The sequence below is a fragment of the Anguilla anguilla genome, chromosome 3 (genome assembly GCF_013347855.1).
Source record: "Anguilla anguilla isolate fAngAng1 chromosome 3, fAngAng1.pri, whole genome shotgun sequence".
NCBI lineage: Eukaryota > Metazoa > Chordata > Actinopteri > Anguilliformes > Anguillidae > Anguilla > Anguilla anguilla.
The window spans coordinates 8,934,624-8,953,952 of record NC_049203.1 but is presented as its reverse complement, the minus strand read 5'-3'; the positions used below and the strand labels follow the sequence as shown (position 1 = coordinate 8,953,952).

Genomic DNA, 19,329 nt, shown 5'->3' with positions numbered 1-19,329 from the left:
CAACCCAACAATGCTCATCATTTTCCTGATTAAATTGATTAAATTGTACCTGGTGCTCTGATTACCAACAGACTAGACAGTATCTAGTACTGTATCAAGCCTAATCTTGAAAATTCTGCCTATATTACGTGACCTGGCAGGCTATTCCACACATTGACTACTCACAGTGCTGGCTGCTTTTATCTTATGATGGAGATTGTATCAAAACCAGGACTGAACATGGGGTCTTCCTATATTCTAAGTCTAGACTCAGGAACAGTAACGAGAGATTTGTCTGGTGATCCCAGCTCTCTGTAAGCTGAAGGGGTTAAATGTTCTGCAGCATAGTCAGGGGCCAGACCATGTTTTGCTTTTAAACTCATTAATCAAACCTTAATACTGATGCAGTTACTGCCAACCACAGTGAGGCAAGTATAGAAACAGGGCCAACCACAGATTTTCGCTCAAAATAAAAAGGGAACCTGTGTATAGCTTGACTGTATAAAAATCTCTTCAGCCAAACGGGGGTGTTAGCCGTTTCAGGGCAGGGGGCATATACTTCAGCATCCATTGGTGTCTATCTGTGCACTTGTCAGGATGGGAGTAATGTGACATCAGACTGGACTGATTGCATTGAGACAAGCATGTAAAAAGAGAATTAAAACAGACCAGCTGAGAGGAAATTAAAACAGGAATGAGCTTCTCACTATCTGCGAGAGATTGAATTAAAGAACAGAAAACCTCATTTTAGCAGTGTTTCTCTGCTGGTAATGACAAGATTGTATTAAACCTTTTGCATGCGGTCCAAAATTCGGGGATGACTCAAAGATAGTCATATTTTCGCTTGGCACTTAAAATGAGAACTGCTGTCTTTTCCGTATGTAGCTGTAAAAAATGATGATCCATCCAGCAATTAGTGTCATCCAGACAACCATGGCGAGCCTCTTATGTTCTCAAATCACCAGGATTAACTGACAGATATATTTAAGTATCATCAGCATAAAAATGAAAAGATACATCATGCTTGTATAAGATACGGTCATTTCCTCTCTCTCCTACTCCTGACTGCACAAAACCTCTTATAATACAATTTATGCGAGTATCACATCGTATTATTCATTTCAAGACCATTGCTTTGCACTGCTGTGTAACACCATGTTTTTAATAGCACTTATAGCACAATATCCAGGTTCAGACATTGTGGAAACACCTTATTTCTTGGTTTTGACAGAACAATAAAAATGTTCATAGTCCAATGTTAACATGTCATTGGATGACCACTGAACAGGATGACAGGGAGAACTTTATTTGAGGTTAGACATAAAAACAATTTCTGGAGAATTCTGATGAAGGTGGCATACATGGCTTATTTAATTTTTCTGACCTTAGAATTTATCAAACTAAAATTAAGATTAAAAGTGCTAAATAAAAAAGCAGGCACTTTCTTGACGTTTCTGCAGGGAGGGCCAAAGTAGTTACAGACGGCAACTTGATATTTCAGCCCCATCTGAGAAATTTTAATTAAAAATCATGCTGCAAAACTGGATAATGGAAATACAATTCCTTTCTTGGTTAATATGGATGAGATGGTACCATATATTCAAATTAAACTCCAGGCCATTTATTTGGTGGAAATATAACAAAGAAAGTTATTATGATTAATATTTTTATGATGCAAATTTCAAATGGTTCTTAATTGTAGACAAGGAAACCTGAATTTTAATTACATTTGGGTCGGTAGAAAGCTAAGAATTAATCGCTACATTTTCAATTTACCATTTAAAAGGAATGCATTGGAGGAGCTTTTAGATACCGCATTTCAAAACAGATAAAGGCACAGGACGAACTCTTTAATTAAGCCTTTAGTACTGTGAGATATTGGGAGGCAGATTGTAAATAGGAAACAGTGCTTCCCTTTTTGCAAACCTACGGTGAAACCTCTGGCCACCAGAAACATTTAACAACAGTCTGGCACATCAAGATTCAGGTGTTTGTCCTGCACTTCTCCCGCACTCTTTTCTTTGAATTTAGAATGCTGCTCCTGGCAAGTTCCATGTTCCAATCTGTGGAGAAGCCCCGAGTGCCAGTCACAAATCCCTGGAACTGTCAGAATTATCCTCAGAACTACACACGCAGTGTTATATTCTGTTGGTGGTCCTACTTGATAGTCTTTCGCATAACACCTTGCCAGCTAACCATGTACTCTCTCTGTAGAGAATAAGGTCTGTTGCTAATATATTAATTGTGAGAATATGAGTCCATTTTTACTGTAAGAATGATTTAAATGTATCCTGAACACCAGACAATTGTTAACTTGAAGATAAGTGAAAAATGTTTTCCCATGCATGGTGTGGGAGGAGCACCCAGCGGAAAACCCATGCAGACGAAAGTAGAGCATACAACACAGGAAGTCACACAAAAACCACACAGGTTCAGAGTCAGAACCTTCTCGCCGTGAGACGAAACTGCTATTCACTGCAGCTTCACTCCGCCCAGTAACTGAACATCCTGATGCTGATCTGACAATAATGACTGGTAATTGTCAGCAATGGAGTTCTGGAACACCGACGTTCGAAAACGATTTGAATTTTGAAAAAAAAAAAAAAAAAAACATTCCAAAAGAAAAAAACAGAAAAAGGCTCTTCTGAAGGTTAAGAGCAATGCTCTTCTTGTTAGCACAATGACTCATTAAAGCCACACGTTTCCCTGCTGGCACGAAACCTCTCCTCCCCTCCCCTCTGTTTATCAAGCTGGAGATCTGTTTTGCTGTGAAACGGCAATTAGGGTTGTTGCTGGATTTGGTGTGGGAGGGGGACCATGGTGTAGTGATGACTGGCTTTTTGTTATCGAACCCCTGTGCAGGAAATATTGCTGGGAAGCCCAACTGCCCAAGAGTTTAAAAAAAAAAAACATTTTACATGAGAGGAAATGACACCAAACTCTGATAGCAGCATCCCATTTCCCCACGCCCTGTTCGACGCATTTGGGAAAAGTGAAAACGAATGTGCTACAGAAAGAAGGCCGACAGTGGATGAAGTGCAAATCTGAGCAGAAAATGATTTATAGGCCCCTAAGTATGTATTTTATATAGGATATGTGTTCATGTGCACTAAGTACGATTCTGAGATGAGTAAAGTGAATCAGTGTCTTGGCAGTAACCAAGGAGGGGGAACTTCTTTCAGCTGTGTACACACAGTAAAAATGTTTTCCATTTCCGTTTAGACAGTCAGCAACAGCTATGTACATCTGTGGGACTAGGCTGATCTCTCTTTCTGATAGGATGCTTTTGTTATTGGAAAAAGTGCAACCTGGCTGGTTATGGTACATCATCAACACATAGCAATGGTGGTGCCCTCAACAGTGAATGCTGTTTCCATGAGACTGGAGAGTGAGGCTTCATGGATGTCACAGATCAAATGTCTGAGCTAGAATGTGTTATCAGTCATGTGGTACAATTAACCCAGTAAACCTAGTAGTGTTTTCACTATGGAGAACTAAGCCTGTTTGCAAGTCATTAATTGACGGCAAGTGGTGCCTGAGCCAAATATGGTGCATGAATGGGGAGAGACCTGACAGACAAATGGCCTGTGCATAGTGATCTGTGATCTCAGGATGGAGGAGGTCATATAGCATCACTTCCTGTTCTCTGAAAAGCGAGAACAATAAACAACAAGGGACTTCCCATCTGCTGGACATGCTGTGGAGAGACAGACAGACAGGCGTACAGAGAGAGAGAGAGAGAAAGAGAGAGAGCGAGAGGAAAAACAGAGAGGCAGAGGGAGGAAGAGCGAGAGAGGGGAACAGAGACAGGAAGAGAGAGAGAGAGAGAGAGAGCGTGCTAACACATTCCAGAGGCAGAAAGTGGCACTTCAGCTCCAGTTCATAGTTGGGGAGGGAAGAGAGAAGAGACTCGTTGGAGTACAATGGATCTCCCCAGCTCCCCTTCTCTGCTGCTCCTGCTCCTGCTCCCCCTGGCCCTTCTGCTCCCTGGCTCTGCACCCACTCCAACGGAGGAGTGCTCTCCAATGTCCACTCGTAAGTTTCCAATCCTTCCTATTCTAACCTGGTTAAACCACCAGGAAGATCATGAAGAACATAATGCCAGTATTGGTGATGATGATGATGATGATGATGATAGTAATTATGGACAGAAATTTTTACCATCCTTCATGTGCTGATACCTTTTTGTACAGTGTACAGTAGCTGAAAACAGAAATCACTGTTGGTGATTCTGGCAGAGATAAATGTTTAAAGACTCAACTTCTCTTGGAAGACTTAGCAGCCAGAAAATACAGCCAGAACTGCTAATATTTTACAATCGCTTCTTTCCTTTGTCTTTGAAATGGTTCCAGTGAGATTATGGCATTATATAAAAATTCAACATCTGATTCACATAAGAGAACCCCATTATTGTCTTGTTAAAGGAAACACATTTCACTTCAAAAACTGGGTAGAGAAACAACAAAATTAAATAAAAATGTAAATATAACATATTTTATAGGAAACAGCCATAACATATTGAATATTTGAAAGTACTGAATATCTGATGGAGGAATGATTGCATATTTTTGTGTTCAGGTGTCTTTCTGTGCATAGGCACGTGTGTGCTTTTTGTGCATATATGTCTTCCTACTTGTTTTTAGCAGTTGAACTTATTTTTCGACTTGAATTTTCCTCCCTCCAGTAAAGAATGTGCTGCCATTTTGTACTCTGTTCACGCATAGATAGTAAAGAATATTTATGCAAATGATAATGATCCAAGATGGAGAGAGATTTGAACTGGTCTTATTATAGCAATTTGCAACAATGGTTGTCCTTTCTTCACTGGTGGAATGAAGAACTCTTTCATGACATAAAAACCGGAGAGGAATTCATTACATTCCTTGTGTAACTGAAAACATGTGTGTGTCCATGTTTGTGTGAGTGTGTGTGTGTGTGTGTGCGTAGGAGTGTATGTGCTTGTGTGTGCGTGCGTGTGTGCTTGTGTACGTGTGTGAGTGCATGTGTATCAATACCCCCACACACAGATGAGAACATAAATCAGCAGTTGAGATATTAATACTAGACCATTTAATATAGGTAGAGATTTAACATAGTATTGGCTGAATATTGGTATATACCGTCAAACTGTATATTTTACAATAGAACATGTTTTCTGTGCCAATGAAATGTCTCATTTGTAGAGACTAGAGAAAGCAAAATGATGCTATTAATGAGTATTCAGTTTGTTCATTGTCCTCCTGTACAGAGTGCGAGTTCTTTGTAGCACCACATAATAAAAAGCAGAAGGGAAACTTATTTCAGTTAACAGAAATATGAAAGTGGTTCGTCTGCCTGCAGCCTGTGGTTTTATTTTGGCTATGAATTTAAAAAAAAAACCATTTCCTTGACAGGACTGCGGTCTTTCAAACTGGTCACCCGATGTAACCTCTCGGTGCTGGCGGACAAGCAGATGCAGGAGGTGCAGGCCCCTACCACGGTGCTCCTGGTGCCCTGCCTGTACCTGCTGGCCTTCCTCCTCGGCCTCCCCGTCAACCTGGTCGCCCTCTGGGTCCTGGTGTTCCGCACCAAGAAGCTGCCGTCCACCTCCCTGCTGATAAACCTGACGGTCAACGACCTGTTGCTGCTGGCCTTCCTGCCCTTCCGCGTCTTCTACCACTTCAACCGCAACGACTGGATCTTCGGGGAGCCCCTGTGCCGCCTGGTCACCGCCCTCTTCTACGGGAACATGTACGGCTCGGTGCTGTGCCTGACGCTGGTCAGCGTGGACCGCTACGTGGCGCTGGTCCATCCTTTCGGGGCGCGGACGCTGCGCAGCCACCGGGTGTCCCTGTGCATGAGCGCGGCGGTGTGGGCGGTCGTCCTGGCCGCCATGCTCCCCCTGCTGGCCTCGCGGCAGTCCTACCCGCTGGACGTGCCGCGCATCACCACCTGCCACGACGCCCTGCCGGAGGAAGAGCAGGAGCACTTCTTCTACCCGTACTTCGCCACGCTCTTCGCTGTCTGCTTCCTGCTCCCCCTGCTGGTCATCCTGTTCTGCTACGGCTCGGTGCTGCGCACCCTGCTGGCCGAGGGGAAGCGCTACGCCCACGCCGTGCGCGTCACGGTCCTGGTGGTGCTGGTCTTCCTCGTCTGCTTCCTCCCCAGCAACCTCCTCCTCCTCCTACACTACTCGGACTCCTACCTGATCGACGACGAGCAGGATCTCTACGTGCCCTACATGGTCAGCCTCGCCGTCAGCTCCTTCAACAGCTGCTTGGACCCCTTCATCTTCTACTTTGTGTCTGAAGACTTCAGGGCCAAAGTCAGGAAGGCCATTTTTTGCTGTGGCGGTGCGGGCACGGATTCCTACACCACCAATCAGATTTCGTCCTCCAATTCGGGGCAGTCTGGAAAGTCCCAAAGTACCCTGCTGACCAAGTTCAATGCTACTACAGAGCAAGACTCAAACTGAAAAAAATACCTTAATATCTAAAAAAAGAAAAAAAAACATAATTACAGAGGATTGTATATGTTTATTGTACGCTGTATATTGTATTGTATTGTGACATAAGTGATCCTTACACTGCAATATTTCTTTAATGCAAAAGATTAAAGATTGCTGTGTTAAAGTACAGTAGTTCTGCTGAAATAGATTTTACTGCAATGCATGTTTGGCTGGTTACCAGTTGGTTTTGCTTCAAACTCTTCCCTTTTCAAATGATTTAACTCCAGTGGTCTACTGTCTACACTTTGAGCATTTAGGAGCTCAATGATTTCAACTGTAGATCCGTCAATAAACCAATATGTAACATCTTTCATAGGGAACATTTGCTGCAGCACATTACAGAAATTAAGCCACCAGTTATTATTGGAAATGAGAAATTAAGGGAGAACTGATCTGACAGATTAAAAATCCACAAGTTGAAATGTAATATTCTTTCTCTCTCTGGTTTTGACATAATGCAGTAACAATTGGCAGCTCTTTATTCTTCAGGAGTTGCATTTAAGGTGGCAAAAAGAAGCAGAATGTGCAGGGGTTCACCAAGGACCAGTGTTGGGAACCCCTGCTTTATAGGGACTGAGTGAAAGTAGATCTAACTACTAAGGCTGTAACAAAAGCAAAAGATATAATATATTTAATATGTTATCGCTGTCTGAGTCTTGTCAAAATATATACAGCTTTTAAAAAAGAGTGTCAATGGTGTCTGATTTTTTTATTAGAGCATGTCTGCCACATTGGTGGATGCTCACTGTGAATTGACCTACATTAGCCTGTGAGTTATTTCGGTTTTTACCAGTGAGCAGCACTGGTAAAATATACTCTTCACACGATAACCTGTGTGACAAACAAACGTGTTTGTCTTAAAGTCACACTGGTGGAAATTAGCAAATTGCTATAACCCGGTACATTACATCTTTCCTTGTTTTATATAAGGTTAATGTTCTTTGTACACTGTCCCTGTTTAAATAAACTAAATAAAAAAATAAAAAAACACTGACGTCTAAGGCTGCTCCGTAGAGAGAGGTGTGTTCGATATATACATTTCTCCAGCTGGGTTGCAGATTATGAATAATTATACTCATGTAAATTAGACACCCAACATACGGGTGTGTTCTGAAATATGAGTTATGTGCCAAGCATGACAGACTGGTCTCTGTTTCTGTCCACTGGAGATAATTGTTGTAATGGAATGATTCGCCTAAATGTTTCCCTGATGGCTGTGGTGCCACTGAGCATACAGAGAAAGAGAGTAAAAGTACTTAGAGAGTAGCGAAGCCAGGGTCGCCCTACACCATGGTATGTTCACACCAACGGGGTTTTCATTTCAGGTCATGTAACGGGGTAAGCAAAGGCGAGGCAAGGTCGAGAAGACGGCAGCTAAAACAATAGCGCTACGCGCTGAAATGCGATGTCATGAAAAACGCGAGCCATTTTTCAGTGCTAATTTGGTAGCCGAAACGGGTAAGCGGCAGAAGGAGGGAAGCTGACCGCCGCCATCTGTAGGTCTACTGTACGCGTCTAATGTGTAATCAAGCTTGTGCCAGTAGCTGCCCCAACGACTTTTAAACGCACTTGTCTGTGGAGATAAGGACAAAAATGACACAGCAGTCCCGGTCAGGGTGGTGGGGTGACACAGCCCTGTTTCAGATGGGTTGCATTTGCAAGGGCCTCTCACACAGGATCACAACTGACTCCTTCATGCACAAAGGTAGGTCACGCGCAATTGTTTTATATCTCTGCCGGTCACCGTGCTCATTAATGTTTAAAGGCTGCCCATATGTTCCTTTAGAATACTAACTATTTTGTCATTGCAAAGATATATCCAGTGCAAGTTTTCTTTCAGCATTGTGGTTAAGCAAAGCTGTAAACAAATCCCTAAACATGCAAGGAGGGTGCAGGAAAAAGGCAATTAAGCAGCTGAATTTAGTTTCTGCGCTTGTCACCTTTATAAATACTGCATGTAGCAAAGTAATGCTGTGACTGTACAGCGGAAGGGGAGGTGCTGTTCACTGGTTATTATCATTGAGTGATACAATCTAATGTTCTGTATTTATGTACAGGAAGATACAGTATGTACTGCTTCTAAAATTGAGCAATTTGGCACTTTGATCTTCAAAAAATAAACTGAAAAGGCACTCGCTGTCAGTGCTGCCTTGTTCAATTCCATTAAGTTTAGCATCTGTGTCACTGAATTTACCTCAGTGTGCGAAGGTACAGTATGGTGATATATATGTTTGTGAGATTTGATTGGTTTTGTGGTTTGGAAGCTATTAAGCTGCAGTATGGCCATTTCCTCGGCTTGCTTGTTCTACAGTCGTTTACTGCTGACATGCTGTGGCAGAAGTGCAAGTATCATTAGTTCAAAGCTTAAATTTTACCATACTATAAAAAACTAAAATTACCGTTATGTCTATCTTGTTTTTTTTTTGTTTTCTTTGTTGTTTTTTTGTTGCTTTCTGCCTAATATTCAGTATTCAGGCCGGATCAATATCTGTTTTTCTCAGATAGGGTTGAGGGGAGGAGATTTGGCGCACTTTCTCCCAGCTCGCTGATAGGGAGCACTTTAAAGAGGCCTCTAAATTGATTTTCTTTTTAATGGGCCCAAAGAATTACCATGGCAGTCAGCGCTCACTGCTGATTCTCAAAGGAAACAGGATGTCTGATTTGATTTTAAGGGCATTTACAGGGCTTTTCACATTTTTTTCCTGAAAATGGGAGGTTGTAAAAAAAAATGTACCCTTAAACTTGTGCTTCTCATGCCAACCCAGTCAGAGACTTGCGATCATGCGGACGCATTTGTATTGCAGCTGGTCTCCTCCAACTGTGGAAAAAGCTGAAAAATGTAGAAAATGTATTTATGTAAGCATTATTTAATCAACAGGAATTAAGATTAAAATCTATTTTGCAAGCAGGACTTGGACATTGTTCCTGAGTGTTCGATTTGTTCAGAGTTGCACTTAACACCTTTGTATTTAATGCAAGAGTTTGATTCAGAATTAATAAGTGAATTTACTGAAGGCATGTTGAGCTCAGTTCAATAAGACACTGGCCATGACAATAATAATTATATGGATTTTTATGCAGCACAAAGAAGTAGTTTAGAACTGTTCACATTCCATGTTGATATAAAATAACTTTAAAAATATTACCCAGGTTTGTGGTGATAAAAAGAGTTGACTGAGTGTCTTTGTGTATCTGCCTATGATTGGTTGATAAATTGTTCAGAGGATGCAAGTGTTCCTTTTTTTGAATTGTATGGCTGTATGCTGCCATCTGGTGGCTAACCAGGTTGTCATCACAATACTGATAAATATTTTAGACTGAACATTACTTTTTTTTTTAAATCCTCCAGACATGAAAATTCTGTGCAGCTGTACTGCATCTTGGTTAGAATTAGCACCTTGCGTTCTTTTCGTGAACCATTTAGAAATTGTTATTTAAAAATTTTTTTTGAAAATGAGATCATTAGAGTTGATGACTGAAGTGCATTGCTCGCAGGTACTGGAGTGTCGTTTCAGATTTGTTATACATCTACTCTCCACCTGATGGCCTCATGGATCCCAGTGAAGTGACCCCAAGTGATGGTGAGCAGTTAGACCACAAAATTAGAACTGACTTTTTGTGTCTTGCGTCGCGAGTGTCAATGTGATTAGTTCATACCTATGACAGACGCACTGCGTATGATCTGAGGAATAAACGGATGCAATGTAAGTGCTGTATAAAAGTTGTGCACTGTAAGTCGCTCTGGAGAAGAGCGTCTGCTGGATGCTTATAATGACGTGCTATCGGAGGCGGCCGTTGTGAACGTGAACACCTCTCCTGTCCCAAAGACATGTCCGTGATGGTGGGCGTGGCGGTCGCGTCCCTGGCCGTCGCCGCGGCGTCCCTGTGGGTACTGTACCGGCGAAGGGTGGGAAACGGGCGCCCAGCGGGCACCCGGGAGGGCAAAGGGCGAAAGGACGAGCTCTCCCCCGAGCAATCACCGGGCACGGTAAGGACTCAGAACCTTCACCTCAAACCCCAACCCGCTAGTGCTGCGAAGTGCGCGGAGAGCAGCTGTTGCTTGGCAACACTTGCACAGCATTGCCGAATGCAGTAATGAGAGGACCCAACATTTCACTCTCATGGGAATATATTCGAGGGCAGCGGTTCACAAACTGGGGTCCGTGGACCCCCAGGGAGTCCGTGGCATGTGGCTTGGGGGTCCATGAAAAATTATAGGCTTCACTGTTCTGATCGATTTTTAAAAAATTGAATATCATCTTATAAGTGGGTTTTTTGTTTTGAGTTTGCACGTGTACTCTTTGTATGTTGAGTGTTCACGTGATTTTTTTCACAAGACCTTTCAGTAACAGGAACTGCACCCTAATATTCTCTTTGACCATTGTTTTCTTGTGACCACTTCATAGCCTCTGGCAGATGAAGATGCCAAACAGGAAGAGGAAGGAGAAGAAGAGGATGTGGAAGAAGAAAGTTTTAGTTAACGCATACAAGTTGTTCCATCGCATGTCATGATTCAACAGTTTTTTGTTTTTAAAAAATAATAATTTTTATGCGATTTTTTTTTTTTTATGACTGAATAACTTTACTGAGGACATGTAACATGTATCATGCAAACCATGAACTTGTTGAATGAGATTCTTTAATTTCAGAGATCTATACAAATCATAGAACTTAACTGTATGTGGTACTCACCCAGAACCAGCTTTGGTCAAATTTATTTGTATACTGCATTTTATAACTACAAAAAACAAAAACAAACAAACAAAAAAAAAATCTATATGAGACCTGTGCCATTTCTGCAGTTCTGAGACAGTAGGCTTTTAAGTGCTTGTCAGTTAATTGGTTTTATCACTTAGAACTTCCTAAAAAATTTGAATTACAACCAGTAAAAGATGATGAATACAGCATTTATTTGTACATAACAGCTGTTTAAAATTTTTTTTTTTTAACAAAATGTCACTTTGAACCTCGTAATTCTCACATAACAAATATACAGTACTTTACAGCAGACCCCAGCCTCAACCACCCCCCCCGCCCCCAAAACTGGCCAAGGGTGACAATGACAAAGAAGAACATCCTCGGTGAAACAAGTAGGATAAGAACAATCTTGGGCGGAACCAGACTCAAGGAGGGTTTAGGTTCATAATGACCATAATGACCACACAGAAATGAATAAGCATTCCAGTGTAGATGAGGGCGTTCCCATTAGTGGACAATTCATTTAGACCTTGTTCAAGATAGCCGCTCAATTATATTTCAATATCTATCAAGCAGGAAACAATTAACAAAAAAAAAAGAAAAAAAGAATTGGGTCCTGATGGATGGCACTCATTAAAATTGATTGCTGCTTGTTAAGGCTGAAAAACAGGTTCAAGACCATTATCAATTTGCAGAGTGACTGTAAGCCGCAGCAGCAGTATGTTGGACAGTGATTTGCCACTCTGGTCACATGACTCTCCATTCCACCCTGTCCCTCACAGCCAAAACCTGCTTAATTTCACTACCATAAAAGGCAATGCAATTGCCTTCTGTGGCAGCCAGCGAATGACATTTCTCAAATGTGAAAAAAGGCGCTCGCAAATGAACGTTACAGGGTGTAGCAACTCTGTCAGTTGGTTTACTCTAAGCCAGTACAGTGGCACTTGCCGGGATGTTGTGTAAACCCCGAAGCTCAGCAGATTAAACATGCGTGACCCCCAAACTGCCCCCTAACCGTGACTGTTTTTCTTTCTGCTTGGTCAATGAATTGTCCGGGTCCATTCAGTGATAAACAGTGGTTTCCCGTAACTGTGATTTGTGGGGTGATTACAACAGACTGCACTGGGATGAATGTGTGGTCCACAAGGTCAATGTGTTAATTAATACACAAACATATATTTAAACATGCGCAGGAATGCTTCGAATGCCCACTGCCCTCCGTTCATCTCATTTTGAAAGGGCCCACCGTATCTGTAGAAGCTCAAAACAGCCTCTGTCAGTTTGGGAGAGTGCAGGCTTGCGAGCTCATCCACAGACATGTGTGCAGCCACCTGCTGCAGTCTACCAGCTGTGCTGTGCTGTTACTGTGCTGGAGATTCACACTGCACTACAGTTACAGGCAGTTTCATCCCGAGGTGCAGCCTGTGCGGTTGGCACGGGCAGGCTGCAGTCAGTCACCCTTGTGTGCTGAGGTCAGGAAATCCCTGCCAAATTGGGCGCCACCTTGCCAGGCTGTGATTCGCGTTTAGGTCTGGCCTGTGGGGATGCCCTGCCAAAGGGGGCACCTACCCAACTATCCTGTTCTAGGTGAATTTGGTGATTTGATATCCTCTTCTATGTGATTTGGAGTTAATATCATCGATTATATATACATATATAAATATGAATTATGCACAATAATTGTAGCATTATAGAATTTCCACTTGAAAAGATTCTTTCCATTCTAATGTTAAATATTATTTAATCCATTATCTAAGCAGTTAAGGGAGAGGAGATAAGAGCTCTGTTTTTCTTGGTGTACTCCATTAATCCCCTGACAATAGTTTTATGCCGCTCTTATTGCTGGTATCTACTGACTTTTTAAATTTATTGTGTTGCAGCTTTAACTGTTTAAAGTTTTGATATTCACTTCCGTTTTAACATAATAAAATACATGACCGCCAATCCAAATGTGCTTGCCAAATATAATAACCGTCTGGGTTGAGCAACAAAGGTCTTTCAAGGCTGAATCAAGACATGTTGTAATTGCTTTGAAACAGGTTTTTTGGATAAAGTCTCTCTCCCTATATGGTCCCTGTTGAATTTCAGAAATAAGTTGTGTGTGTGAATTATGTTTTTAATAATTTGTGATTTATGCAGTTAGCACATTAACCCAACCACTCACTGGATATACTGAGTTAAAGAACTATTTTCCCTTCGCAGTTCCTGACTCCATCCGTTCAGAAGACAGTGCTGTACCCAAAGCTGGTACTGTCCATTTTCTCATTTCCTGTAGCATTCAGTCCTAATTGTTGAATGAACACAGCAATATTTAATCAAAAGCATTTGTATATGTCATGCATAGCACAGCTTTTTTATGGATGTCAAGCATTATTGCTCATTAGAAAGGATCCATAGAGACTGATTTTCATTAACATATAAAAGCTCCTCTCCAAAGGCTTTAAAGCTCCTCTCCAAAGGCTTTAAAACAAACTCCAAGACCATTATCTGCTGGAGCCATAAACAAATCCGATTTATATTCTAGAAACACCATCCATCCATCCATCCATCTTTCCATCCATCCATCCATCCATTCTTCCGTCCATTTTCTAAACTGCCTGTTCCTGGTCAGGAGGGTTGCAGCATGTAGTGGGTGAGGTGCAGGAATAGACCCTGGACAGGTGTCCAATCCATTGCAGGGCTTACACAACGTTCACTCACACACACTCATACCTGCGGCAATTTATATTCTCCAGTGAGCTTACTGCATGCTCCTGGACTGGGGGAGGAAGCCGGAGTACCCAACGGAAACCCACACGGACATGTAGAACATTCAAACTCCACACCGAAAGGCCCTCGGTCGGGATGCCCCCCCCCCCCCCCCCCCCCCACACCTCCCTACCCCCAGAAACACCTTTAAACATTAAAACAACATGTTATTGTTCATAGAAGCTGATGACTATGTTTTTGTTGTTGTTGTTAATAAAGCATTCTGAGTTTTCATATCCCAAAAAAACGAATTGGTAAACTATAGGGACGCTCTTGGCTGCCAGATGGGAAAGCCCTTGATATTCAAACAGCAAATCCACATCATTTGAGTTGGCAGATTCAATGGCAAAATGCAGAGGGAATGTTAATGCACTGAATCTTACAAAAGGAAAGTATTTGTCCAGTCTTGAATATTTATAGCTGGCTACAGCAGTGACCATTAGTTCAATTTACCTATCCCAAAATGTGTCAGTCACCGAAGTTAGCCACCAAACTCAGCATAATTTAATATGATTAAATTGATTTACGTATATTTTTAATATTTGAAGTGGTATCTGGAGCAGCAGTGCACAATGAATTACAGACTTATGAAAGCTTTTAATGTTGAGCAACAGAAACATCTCTCCGATGGGTGAAATACAGAACACGCAATATTCTGTGGTGGTTACTTCTTGGGGGAGGAACTATTGTGGCTGTTAGTCTACACTTCCCTCTCTAAGGGGATCTTTAGTATATTGATGTTTTGTGGAAGTGGGATGGGGACCCTGTCACCCCACCTCCCACCCCCCACCCCAGCCCCCAGTTAGCCTCGAAAATAAAAGAAGCAAATCCTCTCTGGGCAAACACATGCAGCTGCACGGAGAGCACCGTCGGAGGCTTCAACATGAAGACGACCATTCTTCTGACCGCCCTGGTCTCAGCCGGTGAGCTTCTGCCAAAATCCTTTGATGCTGCTTCACCTGTACATTGCATTAACAGCTAGCCTTGCAGATTACTCATACATAGGCTTACCTATACGGCATGCACTGACCCATATTATGAATTTATTGTGAAATCACCTTATATTACGAGATGATTTCACTGAAATTTTTGGGCAAGTTACTTAAGGCAGGAGCTTCCAATCTTATCCGAAAGGGCCGATTTGGGTGCAGGTTTTCGCCTTAGCCCAGCACTATGAAGCCTGATTCCACTGGCCAATGAATCGTGGTCTGCGGTCATGACCTTGACAGGTAGAATCAGGCATTACAGTGCCGGGTTTCAACAGAAATGAGAACGTACACCAGCTCTTACTGGCACTAATCGGCATTAATCCCGAATGCAGCACAGCCGCGGTGACAGTGACAATGTGTGAGATAGTCGTTCCACTGACCTGACTCTTCAATCATCTTTATCCAATTTGATGGAGTGTCTAAAATAAAAAATATGTACATAATGACAACAATTGTTTTGACATTTAGGATTTTAGCAGGCGAATTGTTCAGGGTGTGTTCCCTCCTCTCGCCCAGTGCATGCTGAGATAGGCTTGAGCGACCTTGACCAGGAATAAGCGGGTATAGATAATGGATGCCTGGATTTAGGTATTTAAAATAATTTGTGCTGCGCCACAACTTTAAACTATTGGAGATATTTGTAACTTGAGGGAAGTTATTACAAATATACGTAACCTGACAAATTAGTGATTTTATTAGAAGTGGCTAGATTTTCAATGTTCAATGGCAGCGCGTAGGCAGGGCAGGCAGATCTGAGTGACAGCTGGTGGGCGGGGATATGATACAGTACTGAGTGATCGCAGTGGGTGGGGCATATGAAAGAGAATTAAGTGAGAGCAGTTGCGCGTGGATCTGAGAAGGCGCTGAGTGACAGCAAGGGAGCGGGGACGTGAGATGAGTGGCACGGGAGGGTGTGACGTGTGCTAGTAAAGCAGTGCTGAGAGGCAGCAGGCGTGTGGGCATCTGAAGGTGGCAGGTCCGTGTTAAGACTGGCTCTCATCTCTCTACTACAGCGCTGAGTGCTGAATATGATCAGTCTTCTGAATATCCGGACTCGCTCAGTGCAGGTAACATGTGCCTCTAACACAAATATGATCAAGCACGTGATCTTAAACACGTGTGTGCACTTGAGCACACACACACGCATACACACACACACACACATACATACACACACACACACACACACGCATACACACACACACACACGCACACACACACACACACGCATACACACACACACGCATACACACACACACGCATACACACACATACACACACACACGCATACACACGCACACACACACTCACACACACACACACACACACACACATTCACAAGCACACAGGCACATACACACATACGCACACACACACACACACACACATGCACAGATATGCACACTTATTACTGTTCTGGCAAAAAACACATGCCTGATGATGATAATAGGCCACTATATCCATCTGTGCTCATTAATTGCACCGTTTCTTTATTCTCAGAGTCTGAACTGGTGAAGTTTGGCGCCCTCTGCAGTGGAAACCCCAACAACCGTAAGCGAGGTTGCGATGGCAAAGGGTACGGCTGTGGAAACTACGGAGCTAGCCGGTGAGGAAGCGCCAAGTTACCTCATTTAAAATGCTGCGTATATTTCAGTTAAAGACCCAGCGTGCCTGGCAAAAGCCGCTTTCTAAACACTGTAAATGTAGTCTTCTATTTGCGTGGTAGCCTATGTCATGTTGTATAACTGGAATGATAAATATGTGGTATCTGTAGGAGAGGGACTTAACCCCCAAGTGGGGAACACATTTTGTGTGACAATAACACATCGCAAACGCTCCCTACCCCTCCGTTGCTAAGCGCCAAGGTAAGCAATGGAGTCCCTCGCTAATAGCACCCAAGCGATTCCTGTGAATGTTTTCGTCGCCAGAGCTGGAGGTAAACGCAAGCACTTGGGCCTGGACATCGTCTGCGCCGACGGGGCGACGGTTTACGCCCCGTTTGACGTGAGGCTGGGCGGCCGCGCCGCTCCTTATAAGAAAAACAACGCCATCAATGACGGGGTCAACCTCAGCGGAGGAGGTAACGTTTCCCGGAACGTTTTAAGTACTGCCCTGCTTGTTTCTGCCGGGCATCGGCAATGCCAAGGTACACTCAACACAAACACTGACAGATCCAAATCAAACAGAAATTGGACATTGGAATTAACCCAGTTTGTCTCAAAGATGAGATGAGAACCTGTGCTGGCAAAGTGTTCAAATATAAACCTGACTGGTTGCCCTTAATCCGCACAGATTAGCAACTATTAAAGTTTTTATTTGCGAAAATTAAACTGATATTCATTGTGTAGAGACAAGAAAAAACAGCCAATTAATTGATCATGTCAGTGCATAATATTTCACCAATCAATTTTCCAATAATGAACTCAGCATTTGAGCTGGCCCTCACTTCTAATTTTGACAGGATGAAAGGAGGCTTCCGAATTAAACCTGTAGCTTAGGGCTATTCAGCTGGTCACACGAGGACCAAAACAGCCCATCATAGATGAACTCCTGGCCTTTTGATTACAGAAAAATATATATTCACACACATCAAACTCTCCAGGTCTGCATGTACACTGTGTTAGCATATCTACCTCTCTTGAAAGTTAATAGAAAATTACAACACTCACTAGCACCAAGTTATAACTCTTTACACTATGCTATGTTTTTCATTCATTTTTAATAAATGCCATTTAGAACATGTTTGGCCCATATACAAATTTTTAAAAATTGGAATCAGCTCCCAAAAGGCACTCAAAACGTTAGAATCAAAACTGGAACCTGAATGCTCTCTCATACCTTATACCGGGAATCATTGAACGCACCTGATTAATCAGAAACACCTGTCACGCCATTTGTCCCAGACATTATGGTGGCCTGAAATGGGGGGACTATGTGAAAAAGTTCTGTAATTCCTACATTTGCAACCAAAATGAATAAAAATGGCATTAAACAAAAGCAGAGAATGTGCACTTTAACCACACGTGAATTGTTTGATTACAAATCAAAAATTGTGGACTACAAAGCCAAATCGATAAAAGATATGTCTCTATCCCAAGCATTTTGGCGCTCACTGCATGTATATGCAATATATATATGTGTATACAAACTGATGATATTTCATGGGCACTGTAGATGATTTGCATTGGTAGCTGGATGGATTCACTGACTCATTTTGTCCTTTTGCAGGCTTGTGCTTTAAGCTGTTTTACGTGAAGCCGGACAAGTACACCGGGACGGTCAAGAAGGGTCAGAAAATCGGAAAGCTGCTGCCCATGCAGTCAGTCTATCCAGGGATCACCTCTCACGTGCACGTCCAGATGTGTGACAAGACGGATCCCACCAAGTACTTCTGAGTCGTTCCAGAGCCCCAAAAATGTCTTTGGCATTTTAAACCTAAGCTTCACCATCACATCGGGTGCCTGGTCCCGTAAGAAAAGCCTTATTACAAACTGTCATTTTTAAGACAGGCTTAATTACTGGCCTCCAATGACAACACAGCATTGGAAGAATGAACAATGATAGTGCAGGAAACGCAAGAGAATAGTTTTGTTGGATAACAGCTTTATTCTTGAATTCTGAAAAGTTATGAAGTTATATCTGCTTCCACTGAATGTTTGCTGTCTGGCTATCAGGCTTCTGGAACATGTCAATTTCTTCACCTGCTGCAATTTAATAAAAGACTGAACAAAACAGAACTGACTCTGAGTGTTAATAACAAAGGGTTAATGGTAAGGCTGTCTCACTCACTTTCTCTTTCTCTCTCTCTCTCTCTCTCTCTCTCACTCCCCCTCTCTCTCTATCCGTCACATACACACACCAACTCACTCAGTTATCTATCATTTATAAATCTCAAGAATTAAATAAAGAAAAATCTCAAAAAAAAATCTTTATTTCAAAGTTCCAATAATAACTATAACTACAATGGGAGGCAAAACCTTCTTTTACAGAGCTCCTGTCTTAGGGAACAACCTCCCTTGGAATGTTCAAGCTTTGGACACACTATTTTTTAACCATAGGCTCAAAACTTTATTTAAAAATGGTGGATCACGACCACAAAGTTGCGCATTTCCCCGTTGTACAGTACAAATCTTGTAGAAATGCTGCCACGGCATTGCACCCTATTCCACATTATACCGTGGCTTCTACAATACTTCAAATCATTATCAATCATCTAGTTCCTTACCCCTTTGCATTTCTGCTCTCTGCCCTGGGGCATTTGCAACTCTGCCCAACCCTGAGTTCACCATAGTGGAAACCCCGGTAACACTAAGAGAGATTGTGATGAGGCAAAATATGGCTGTGGACATCTTGGAGCCAGCCGGTATGGAAGCATTAAGTCACCTCATTTAAAATGTTGTGTATTTCTGTACCTGTATGTACCTGTAC

The 19,329-nt window shown here is 42.4% G+C and overlaps 2 protein-coding genes across 2 annotated transcripts; both read left to right on the top strand.

The window, feature by feature from the left end:
• Positions 1–2,583: 2,583 nt before the first annotated feature.
• si:ch211-132p1.2 (proteinase-activated receptor 4) lies at positions 2,584–7,154 on the top strand. Its single transcript, XM_035407815.1, has 2 exons — positions 2,584–4,014; positions 5,373–7,154. Exons 1-2 carry the CDS (start codon positions 3,903–3,905, stop codon positions 6,431–6,433), a joined length of 1,173 nt encoding a protein of 390 aa, XP_035263706.1. The 5' UTR covers positions 2,584–3,902; the 3' UTR covers positions 6,434–7,154.
• Positions 7,155–14,623: 7,469 nt separating this feature from the next.
• lect2l (leukocyte cell-derived chemotaxin 2 like) lies at positions 14,624–18,635 on the top strand. The gene is made up of 5 exons (XM_035409710.1): positions 14,624–14,835; positions 15,915–15,968; positions 16,402–16,507; positions 16,830–16,981; positions 18,130–18,635. Exons 1-5 carry the CDS (start codon positions 14,796–14,798, stop codon positions 18,294–18,296), a joined length of 519 nt encoding a protein of 172 aa, XP_035265601.1. The 5' UTR covers positions 14,624–14,795; the 3' UTR covers positions 18,297–18,635.
• Positions 18,636–19,329: the final 694 nt, after the last annotated feature.

What these genes read in the sequence shown, in the direction of transcription:
- si:ch211-132p1.2 (XM_035407815.1), top strand. Translation starts at nt 3,903, where the DNA reads ATGGATCTCCCCAGCTCCCCTTCTCTGCTGCTCCTGCTCCTGCTCCCC. An exon ending in GTGCTCTCCAATGTCCACTC is followed by an intron (nt 4,015 to 5,372) that starts GTAAGTTTCCAA and finishes TTTCCTTGACAG; the next exon opens with GACTGCGGTCTTTCAAACTG.
- lect2l (XM_035409710.1), top strand. Translation starts at nt 14,796, where the DNA reads ATGAAGACGACCATTCTTCTGACCGCCCTGGTCTCAGCCG. An exon ending in TCCGGACTCGCTCAGTGCAG is followed by an intron (nt 15,969 to 16,401) that starts GTAACATGTGCC and finishes CTTTATTCTCAG; the next exon opens with AGTCTGAACTGGTGAAGTTT. An exon ending in GGAAACTACGGAGCTAGCCG is followed by an intron (nt 16,508 to 16,829) that starts GTGAGGAAGCGC and finishes TTTCGTCGCCAG; the next exon opens with AGCTGGAGGTAAACGCAAGC.